The sequence below is a fragment of the Haliotis rufescens genome, unplaced genomic scaffold (assembly GCF_023055435.1).
Source record: "Haliotis rufescens isolate VD_foot unplaced genomic scaffold, xgHalRufe1.0.p SCAF_16, whole genome shotgun sequence".
Classification (NCBI taxonomy): Eukaryota; Metazoa; Mollusca; class Gastropoda; order Lepetellida; family Haliotidae; genus Haliotis; species Haliotis rufescens.
The window spans coordinates 16,845,418-16,857,781 of NW_025963846.1; the positions used below are offsets into that span (position 1 = coordinate 16,845,418).

The 12,364-nt window shown below is 39.0% G+C and overlaps 1 protein-coding gene across 1 annotated transcript in view; it reads right to left on the reverse strand.

Moving 5' to 3' along the window:
- LOC124121101 (hepatocyte growth factor receptor-like) overlaps positions 1–12,364 on the reverse strand; it is a 124,141-nt gene that overhangs the window by 43,413 nt on the left and 68,364 nt on the right. Inside the window, exon 14 of the mRNA XM_048396923.1 lies at positions 2,763–2,872. Within this exon, the coding sequence (XP_048252880.1) occupies positions 2,763–2,872 (110 nt within the window). The remainder of the gene's footprint in view (positions 1–2,762; positions 2,873–12,364) is intronic.

Consider the following 12,364-nt stretch of genomic DNA (forward strand, 5'->3'; position numbering starts at 1 on the left):
GATAGATACGACATGTAATGTGATAGTGAGACGGTGCATGAGACGTGATAGATACGACATGAAATGTGATAGTGAGACGGTGCATGAGACGTGATAGATACGACATGTAATGTGATAGTGAGACGGCGCATAGGACGTGATAGATACGACATGTAATGTGATAGTGAGGCGGTGCATGAGACGTGATAGATACGACATGTAATGTGATAGTGAGACGGTGCATGAGACGTGATAGATACGACATGTAATGTGATAGTGAGACGGTGCATGAGACGTGATAGATACGACATGTAATGTGATAGTGAGACGGTGCATGAGACGTGATAGATACGACATGTAATGTGATAGTGAGGCGGCGCATAGGACGTGATAGATACGTCATGTAATGTGAAAGTGAGACGGTGCATGTGACGTGATAGATACGACATGTAATGTGATAGTGAGACGGCGCATAGGACGTGATAGATACGACATGTAATGTGATAGTGAGACGGTGCATGAGACGTGATAGATACGACATGAAATGTGATAGTGAGACGGTGCATGAGACGTGATAGATACGACATGTAATGTGATAGTGAGACGGCGCATAGGACGTGATAGATACGACATGTAATGTGATAGTGAGGCGGTGCATGAGACGTGATAGATACGACATGTAATGTGATAGTGAGACGGTGCATGAGACGTGATAGATACGACATGTAATGTGATAGTGAGGCGATGCATGAGACGTGATAGATACGACATGTAATGTGATAGTGAGACGGTGCATGAGACGTGATAGATACGACATGTAATGTGATAGTGAGGCGGCGCATGGGACGTGATAGATACGTCATGTAATGTGAAAGTGAGACGGTGCATGAGACGTGATAGATACGACATGTAATGTGATAGTGAGGCGATGCATGAGACGTGATAGATACGACATGTAATGTGATAGTGAGGCGGTGCATGAGACGTGATAGATACGACATGTAATGTGATAGTGAGGCGGTGCATGAGACGTGATAGATACGACATGTAATGTGATAGTGAGGCGATGGATGAGACGTGATAGATACGTCATGTAATGTGATAGTGAGGCGATGCATGAGACGTGATAGATACGACATGTAATGTGATAGTGAGGCGGCGCATGTGACGTGATAGATACGACATGTAATGTGATAGTAAGGCGGTCCGTATAATGTGATACAGACGGTATGCAATTTAATAGTGAGGCGGTGCATGTGACGTGGTAGATATGTCATGTAATGTAATAGTAAGGCGGTGCATGTGACGTGATGGATACGATATGTAATGTAATAGTGAGACGGTGCATATACTGTGATACAGACGACATGTTATGTTATAGTAAGGCGGTGCATATAATGTGATACAGACAATATGTTATGTGATAGTAAGGCGGTGGATGTGACGTGATGGATACGCCATGTAATGTAGTAGTAAGGCGGTACATATTATGTAATAAGAGATTATGTAATGTAATAGTGAGGCGGTGCATGTGATGTGATAGCTACGTCATGTAATGGTATAGTGAGGCGGTGCATGTTACGTGATAGATACGTCATGTAATGGTATAGTGAGGCGGTGCATTTGACGTGATAGATACGTCATGTAATGTAATAGTGAGGCGGTGCATGTGACGTGATAGATACGTCATGCAGTGGTATAGTGAGGCGGTGCATTTGACGTGATAGATACGTCATGTAATGGTATAGTGAGGCGGTGCATTTGACGTGATAGATACGTCATGTAATGGTATAGTGAGGTGGTGCATGTGACGTGATAGATACGTCATGTAATGGTATAGTGAGGTGGTGCATGTGACGTGATAGATACGTCATGTAATGGTATAGTGAGGCGGTGCATGTGACGTGATAGATACGTCATGTAATGGTATAGTGAGGCGGTGCATGTGACGTGATAGAGAGACAGATAAATACATGATCATGATTACTTCATCCTTGTTAAATAAAATATGTTAATCAGGATGAGTAACTCGTCAACGGGTCCATGGTCTTCATCAAGTCTTTGAATTGCATTGAGATATTTGTAGAAAAGAGAGAATTTATGGATGTCAGCTTCTATATCGTGAGGAGCAAAACGTTACGGAGTATATGCTTACTGCTTCATCAGATGAATGAATGCTAGAATGTACATATATTTTTTTATGTACATGTAAAAACAACAAAAGTAATAAGAAAACAATGGTGGAAACCTGACAAGGGAAGTCAACAGTCACCTCGTTCACCTGATGAAGGAGTAAGCATTTACTCCGAAACGTTGTGTTTCTCATAATAGAAAGTTGACATCCGTAAATTCTCTCTCTCCGCTACTTTGTGTATAACATTATCACGAATTGTGCCTTAAGTCTAACATAACGACCCATTTCTGAGGCGTCCGGACGAAATGTCCCGGATACATGGGTCTTTTGACCATGATGTATGTCTGAGCTGCAGACTCCGTACAATCATGTCTGTGTTGTCATCGGGTGTTGGAAGGTGTATTGTTTAGTTGTTATGTATTCATTGTTCCTGAATGCCTTAGATCATGACGTGCTTAAACCACAAGCTGACAATAAATCCTTGGACATGGTACGGAACCAGAACAAGTCAACTGTAATATGAGCAACTATTGGTCAAGTGGTAGAGTGGGAGCAACGAGGGTGTTGATATGAGGAAATGTTGGCTGTGTGATAGAGTCAATGTTATAGATATGATACCTCCTTTCTCATATTGTCGTGAACAACTCACATGCAGTTTCTGGCCGCCAGGTCTCTGTGCACCAGTTTGAGAGTGGACAGGTAGTTCATGCCGTCGGCAATATCGACACCCCATCTCAGGATGTCGTACACCCGAACCTCCTGCAAGGAATGTGAGGACATTACAGAATATAATTACAAAGTCATGAGACTGTTTAGGATAACACTAGACGCGATATCATCTCCATCATAAAACGGTTGAACTGTGTAATCATCATGTCATACTTCTTACTTAATTTCCAAAGATATGGGGTGAGGTGAGGTGAAAGGAGGTTTATTTTGTATGTGTGTGTGTGTGTAGGGGGGGGGGGAGGGGAGGGGGGGCTGCTTGTACTAGTAAGGACTGATGCTGATTTATAGTGCTAGCCCGCTGAGATACCATGCCGCAGTTTAACATGAATACCCCACTCGGACACAGTATACTGACTCCGAGCCGACCAGTCCTTGTTTTATCCCCTTACACAGCAAAAAAAATGCAGTTTCCGGTATCCGGATACCTGCCGGATACCACCGGACACTTACCCAAAACGCGTCCGGGTATCCGGTGGCAGATACCTTGCCGGATACCAGATCTGTGGTATCCGGCATGGACACCTCACCGGAAAGTATGTCACCTGGAATCCGGGTATCCGGCACCGGATACCTCACCGGATACCTCAATCTGGGTGTCCAAGGATCCGGCACCGGATACCTCATTCTGAGTTTCCAAAAACATGTGACAATTTGGGGGGTGCATTTTGTTCAATTAAGTGTGAAACACCTAAAAATATATTGGAAACTAACCATGAAAATTGAACATTGCTGAAGGTATCCGGCAGGTATCCGGATGCAATTTTTCGAGATGTCTTTCTCCTAGTAAATAATGTTAGCCTGGGCATAGCAGATAGCTGTAGTAATATTCTGTGCTATTTTAGTTGTAAATATCCCCTTGAAGTTGAGATCTATGGGCATGTACTTTTGGTGAAAACATTTTTCATATATATTTCAATTTAGATGTTCAGCGTATTAAATGAAAAGCATTCAGTCCTGGTATGATGGTATCCTTACATATCATCTTCATATTCCCAGTTTGTTCTAGCCTAGTGGTTGAAGCATTCGATTCACCACATCGGTACATTGCTTGGTGTCACCCATCATAATATTGTTTGAATTTTGCTCATAAAGTGGCATAACACCATACTCAGTCTGACAAAAAAATGAAAGTCATTGGCTATGTGCTCACTTGGGCCTTTGTTCCTGGTGAGATTAAAAGTTTATTTTGGAACTGTATCAATACTTGTTACATCTTGACAGACGAGTTTCATTGAAGTTCGAAACAGAATATCATTAACCCAAATGGGTGCATAAGACTAATGGCATCCACAGAAAACACCTAATAAAGTACTGGTACATAAAAATATCAATGTAACTTTTCTACTGACATGAAACTAAAAACTTCGTTCAGTGAGCTGTATTAATTGTAGGAAAACATTCAGGGCATTAGTATATTTGATATATGTTAGCACCTATGTTATGAATGATCAATATGATATTTCTTTAAAGAAGCAAAACACAAAAATTGTTAAGATAAAAAATCATATTTATTGATTTTATGACATTTCATTGGTTCAGTAACCAGAGGTGTTTGCAAGAACATTCAAAAACAGAAACAGGTGCTTCAATGCCATTTTCTAAATAAACAAATTAGTCAAATCTCAGAAGAATTTCAAGGTAGAAGAATATCTAAAGTCAATTATGTTTGTGCAGTAAACCACAAAAGTCATTCAGATTTGTAAAGTCAGCGTCAGTGTACACCACATAAACAGTCTCACTGCTGTGGTATTAATTCCTTTAGACTTGATTAAGAATCACACTGATGTGGCATTATTCATTCAGAATCATCACTTTCTGAGGTGAACCTGTTAGTTGTTCTGGGGAGGATTATTCATCATCCGGAGAGTCCTTTGTATGACTTGTCTGATCTGGTGTCAATGTGAAATCCAGGTGCCTGAAACAATTTATAACATCTTTAAAAGCTTGTTATTAAAAATATAGGAAACACACATATATTGACAAAGGGTAAAAATTTGGTTTCTCAATGAGTAAGGTAATGACAATTTATCAAGCAACTGTTAACCAAACCATGTTAACCAATGTAAAAAAGCCATAGCAAACAGTAAATTGTACAGAAAATACAAAATTGTAATTGATCTTCTGAAAACAATTCCTGTAGTGCCATAAGGCAGGCTCACCTGAATTTTTCTCAAATGTTTGCATTACATCAAAACATAAGGAAAGGTAAACAAGGCAATGCAAATTGCATAAAATAGGTTCTTATACATAAAAACAGAACTAAAGTATTTGACGTAATAAGCGCCTTGCTCTAATAAGCGCCCATGGGAATATTTGCTCATATATTGGCTAGTGAACAATCCCAATTAGCACCCTTTCCAATTAATCAATGTATACAAGACTTATTTATTTGCGTATAATACACACTTGTGTGTGATATGCATTATCATATTTTTATCATTTATCCTATCTTTAATTCAGATTAACAATAACGGCAAAAACTGCCAAATATATTGGTCAACTGTAATCATAATTTAAGTAGTTCTATTTGGTTTTGGAACTGTTCAAGGGTAATTGTAAATATATGTGTATTCCTATTTGAATACTCATTTGATTGTTATAAAGTTACACAGTATTGCATCTATCGTCTGTTTCTAAATACAGTGGAACCTATCTTTGACTTGTGTGACATAATTGAATCATACCCCAAGTTCATTATGCATTGTTATGCATCTGCACAGAGTGGTCAAATTCCTTGTCACACACATAGTTTGCTACAAGGCAGAATCCAATAAGTACAGTTGAGACATCAGGTTGTATCCAGACAAACTGTCTGATAATCTCAAGTATGGTCTTGGTCGCATCAAGGGATTTAGCTAATCCTAAATAAACATTAAACAAGTGACATAATCTCTTCTACAGAACACTTGATCAAAGCCTGCCCCACCTTTGATGTTTATCATCTCGTTACGCTCACAACAGCTCATTAGCAAGATGAGCTCAATGTCAACTCATGGTGGATTAGGGATTAACAGGGCAATTAGTGTCAGGTGGGTATTATCACTTGCAATTGTCTGTTAATTACTTAATTGAGTAGTGACGGCTTAGTTAGTTTCCAACCACACTGACTGTTATGCTACTTATCAAGTCAGTTTACTGGTAACATGTGTCTGTGGACCAAGGAAATGTATCATGCCAGATACTTAAAAAGTTCTACTCATAAGTAATAAAATAATGAGTTTTGATATGCAATTCTCCCTACAAAGACATTTAACATTTGATATACATAAACTGTCTGTTGAAACTATGATGATGCTAATATACAAGTCGCACAAAACAACCTATTCATACCTAGCCAAACATACATAATTTTTTTATGTGTATGCACATGGTTGTACACATATACCTCTACTGGCATATCACACATACCAACAATCATTAGATGGATGTAATCGTTCAAAAATATTTTACATACAAAAACAAGTGAACAGATTCTGTAATAGCATGGTTAATATTGGGAGATGTTTTAGCATTTCCATTTTCACAGAATCGAAGGCATATCCTTTCATGACTCAGATCAGCTTGTAGTGATTTAAATTCACATAAAACTGATTCATGTCAAATGACCTGTTATAAAAATACCATTCATTACTTATTTGTGTGTCCAAATTATGCTATTATTAGAAATAATAGGTATTATTATACAGCATGGATATGATATAAGAAAGCGTTATATGGAATTGTTGAAAATTATGTACAGGAAAACATTGAAATAAATCAATCAATACGTGCATTTATCTCAGAATCTGGTAGATTTAATCAATATGGACTTCTCCTTCATTATCTACTTATAATCAGATGATTACATTATTGCTCAACTGATAGTTTGCAAAAGTATAGAATTAGTATTTTATTAATACTTATTTTGTATTTCAGCATCATTTAGATAAGCCATCGGCTTGTTTGCAAATCCAGTTCACTATAAAAAAAATATATGTTTAAAACACATGTAGTAGAACATATTGCAATAGTTAAGACCCGAAAAGAAGTTATGTGTAGGATCTTCAAAATGGTATCCACAAGAGCAGGTTGTAGAATCATGTTGGTGTTTGTTGTTTAACTCTGCACTCAGCCATATTCCAGCTATATGACGGCGGTCTGTAAATAATCAAGTCTGGACCAGTCTATCCAGTGATTGACATCATGAGCATCGATCCACACAATTGGGATACAATGACATGGATCAACCAAGTCAGCGAGCCTGATCACCCGATCCATTAAGTTATCTCTCACAACTAGCATAGGTTGATCATGTTGATGGGGACTAACTTCAACCTGGAATCCCCACGTGAGTAAGTATGCGGCTGTTAGCTTTGTTTGATGTTTAACGCCACACTCAGCAATATCGCAGCTATGTGGCAGGAATCAAACCTGGGTCTTCAGCACGAAGAGTGAACGCTTCAACCGCTAGGCTACCCCACCACCACAAATTCCCCCATGATAAAGTTGTCATCATGGTTATTGTTCAACTAGTTCAAGTGAAAATGTTCATACCCTTAAAATGTCTTATCTTCCACTTCACGATGATCTCTGATGCAAAACTTCCCTGTTATTAAAGCTGTTCTTGATTCTTCAAATCTGGAAAAATATGTTGAGGCTATTAATCATTCTCACAGAGTACAGGGAGTATATGAAATAAGACAGTGAGTCACATTAGCATACAAATTATCCAGTTAAAGTAAACATATTTCTACATTATATACATAAGCAAATACTAACATATGATAGACAGGCTACTTGTCATATAAAAATATAATTATACATTTACTTACATGTTGGCTATAAAAGTTAATGTGTCACATGTGACAGGCTTACATGTGGTAAATTACTTTAATACGTGGTCATTGTAATATTCACATATTCCTTACCTTAATGTGTCACTTCAGCTGCCAGCATGACCTCAGCTGCAATCTCAATATTTGGCCAGTTTTGACGAAATGACCGATCGTGTTCAGTGTATAAGCTGGGCCTCGTCTCTAATATAACTTGGCGCAAGTTGACGACGCGCATAGAGAGCCGGGAACCAGCTTATGTCGTGTTAACCTGGTTCCCGGCTCCCTACGCGCGTCGTCAACTTGCGCCAAACAATAATGTGATATTAGAGACGGGGCCCAGCTTAGTGTTAACCCGGAACAAGCCATTTTACCCATATTCCCCTACGGTCCAGGGCGCCATTTTAGAACATGGATGTAAACAAACCTCGTGTATCGATATACACTGTGATTCTTGATTACGATAAGCTTACCTCGTGTATCGATACATTGTTCTCATTCACCTCCACCACGGAAATGCCGGCCGAAGTTCCTCTCAGCCATCCACAACGCGGAAATCAACAGTATTTGGAAAGGCGATTGGTATTGCCAGGTACGTAGCAGGGCTTCGAGGCCTTATGATTTCTGTGCAGAGATCTTATGGAACGGATTGATGTAGATATTTTCCTGCTCTACATACTTTACCGTAAACGCCAAGGGTCCTTTTTTTAGTATAATGGTCAACTGTTTGTTAGCATAAGGGGCGTAATGGATTTGTGGTCAAAACAAGATGATCCAAATTAGATCCGCTTTTTTATAGATAATGAAGAAAAGTACCAAGATCTAGGAACGATTATTAACTCTAAACTTTCGTGGGATGCTAATACAGATTATAATTTACAATAATGGCCACCAAAGACTTTATTTTTTTTACGCTTAGGATATTGTTATAATTACACTGTTATGTCCTTGTTTTGTATAAGCTTCATAACTTAATCATTCAATATTTCATGGAATGACTCTGACCTTGGCGAGGATCTTTTTTGCAACAAGTGATTCCTTATGTAAAGTGTATGTTGAATGACCCTGGCTTTGTTGTCAAATAATTGTTTGACAGTTGTTAAATATGGGGTTATGTTTTATCTCTGAATGTTTGGGATGAAATATTTTAATAAGGACAGTTCTAAGTTGGAAACTCAACTGAGGCCTTTTCAATTGAATTCAATGTACAGCATGTACAGTTTGGACATTTCTCTAATGTGAATGCTACTTATGTTTGCAGAATGTCTGGATGAATGAATGAGTCAGTCATCTGCACAGCATCAATGGAAAAAGGGAAGCAATGAGGAACAAGAGAAGAGTAGCAGTGAGTGGTAAATATTTGAAATTATTCTGTTTGGTTCATCATGTTCATGTAGCTATTCTGCAAATATTTCTTCAGTTTGCTTGTTCTTTATCACCTGTTGGCATGGATGGCCTAATTATCAAAGACACTACAACTTGCTGTGCATAGTTGCATCTCTTGGGCTTGACAGAAACCGATGGTCGTGGGTTTGAATCGAGGGTAGCATCATACACTTGCTTGTGGGTTTCATCAAAGTGGTAAACATGTAAGACCTGCATCACTTCGGGCTTTCTTCCCACATCAAGCTTACATGCCGTGATATAACTGGAATACTGTTCAAAGAGGCGTTAAACCCAATTCACTCATTTAACACAACATCCAGCAATAGTTCGGCTAAATGACAAGGATTATAAATTAATCAAATCTCAAATCTCAACTAGACAAACCAGAGATTAATGTTATGAGCTCGATCCAGACGCACCGATGATGACTGTTATGGACAACATCCCACGTTATTGGGTACGATTACGAGCTTTCAATGAGCCCACTTGCTACCTCATCTATTACTTTGGCTTGTATGGCAAGCATAGGTTGCTAGGAACATTTTTAAGAGATGTCAGTTAATGATTGTTTCAACTCATCAGCATGGAACAATATATATCTCAAATGTTTGGTGTATAACTAAACTCAAAGATGATAAATTAAGTGAATTTGCTGCCTTTTATCTGTAAGTACATGTTGCAACAATTCTTTTCTTTTGCTACAATCTTTATACATAATTTTGCAGAAACTGAAGTCCAGCTTGAGATACCCGGATGACAGGTTGACAGTCTGGAAGGACCCTTCAAGATATCCGAAGTGATTGGCAGACAGCGATGAGGAGAGTCCTGTTATTTCAATGGGAGCCTACCGAGAAGTTATATGCCAATTGACACTGGGACACACTCACAAAGGGTGGTCAGGCTAATGTGAGAAGACCAACCAATGCCAAGTCGGAGTGGGACCCTTCAAGGACGTTGAAGAAATTATTGTCTTTGGCCATGTGGTAATCACTTGAAAGGAATGATGTTTGCGACTACTTGTCTATAAATGTGGACCCAAACACCAAATAGAATGTTCACAATTCTACTAACACAATGCAACAGGGATAGAGCCCATCTGGCCTCCCCTCATCCTGGTTCCTGTTTTTCCATGGCAATATAGAAGGAAAAGGATGTTTGAGGGCAAGTAACTCTGAACTGGTGAGCATGGTCTGCTGATGCTTTCAAGCGAACAGTTATCCCGCTCTGTTATGAGTATTGAAGAATGGGAGGAAAGTGCATACTGCATCAGGAACCATTATGTGAACACTGTTCAATGTGTGATATATGCATATAAATAAAAGAAATTGATAATTTGTTTGTTGTTTGTTTCTTTAGCCAGCTGTGTAAATGGGGATTTTCCAATATTTTGCCTCAGTTTGATAGCCACAGTTATCGTATAAACCCATGCATTGCTCGGACATCTTTGGAATAACACATTGATCTGCTATGTCAAAGGTCAATGTCACAGCCAGACAAAAAAATTGTTAATGGCCAAACTCTTCCTTAGGGCAGGGATAGAAGTTGGCAACAGGTCATACACTTACTTTTTATCCCCCGGCATATAATACGGGGGATATAGTGATCAGCCTGTCTGTCCGTCTGTCCGTCCGTAATCATTTCCTTTTCCGGGGCAGGATTCCCAAACCATTCAGTGTATTTGATCGAAACTTGGCAACTCTTATCAGGCACATACTGAAGTGGTGCCTTTTGATATTTTGGGATTTTTCTAATTTTTATTTTTTTAAATTTTTATGGAATGAAGTTGGACATAGACTCAATTGGGGATGGGGTTCGTTTCCGGGGCAGAATTCGAAAACCATTCAGTGTATTTGATCGAAACTTGGCAAAGCTATCATGCACATGCTGAAGTGGTGCCTTTCAAATTTTGGGATTTTTCTAATTTTTATTTTTTAATTTTTTTATGGAATGAAGTTGGACATAGACTCAATTGGGGATGAGGTTCATTTCTGGGGCAGAATTCGAAAAACATTCAATGTATTTGATCGAAACTTGGCATTCATATGGATGCGACCATGGTGGATCTTTTGTGGGTAAACAATGTATGCTTCTTAAAGAACATTCAACTGTTGACTCATTACATACAGAAATGCACTAGTGGTTACTTTACAGACAGCTGCCGGGGGGATATGTCATCTTTCTGATGACTCTTGTTCTCTAATGTGCCTTTTCCTGCAGAAGTCTAAATAACTCTTATACACATAGTTGTATATCATTGTCATATGTTTGTCAATATTACACTGAATGAAGCACTTTACAATTGTTTTTGAAATAGTCGCAACTGATATTGAAGGTCAAATTAGCTTTCAATGTCTTTCAGTAAAAATGTTCACAGTAACTGAGGAACAGCTCTCTGTAGTGTGATGAAATCTGGTACATGTCACCCTCAGAGTGAGGCATATTGTGTTTCAAACTTAAATGAAGCTGGTATGCTCATAACAAGTACTTGTACCTTTACAAATAATCATATTATCATCTCACTAGGACCAAAGGCCCAAGTGAGCACACAGTCGATGAGTTTATACTTTCACTCAGAATAATCTGGAAGTCTGAACATGAAATTTAAGGATATCATCATACATGTATTAGAACTGATGTTTGTTCATTAAACAGCTTAACATCTAAAAAGAATTATAGATGAAATTGAAAAAAATTGTCTTCTCCAAAAGTACATGCCCATAGATCTCAACTTTAAGGGGATATTTACAACTAAAATGACACAGAATATTACTACAGCTATCTGATATGCCCAGGCTAACATTATTTACCAGAAATAAGACATCTCGAAAAATTGCATCCGGATACCTGCCGGATACCTGCCGGATACCTTCAGCAATGTTCAATTTTTATGGTTAGTTTCCAATATATATTTAGGTGTTTCACACTTAATTGAACAAAATGCACCCCCAAATTGTGACATGTTTTTGGAAACTCAGAATGAGGTATCCGGTGCCGGATTCTTGGTATCCGGTGCGGATCCTTGGACACCCAGATTGAGGTATCCGGTGAGGTATCCGGTGCCGGATACCCGGATTCCAGGTGGCATACTTTCAGGTGAGGTGTCCATGCCGGATACCACGGATCTGGTATCCGGCAAGGTATCTGCCACCGGATACCCGGACGCGTTTTGGGTAAGTGTCCGGTGGTATCCGGCAGGTATCCGGATACCGGAAACTGCATTTTTTTTGCTGTGTTAATGCCGAGCGCCAGACAGGGTAATAACAAGTACAATCTTGTAACGTCTTTTAGCATGACGCGGTCGGGGATCGAACCCCGGACCCGAACT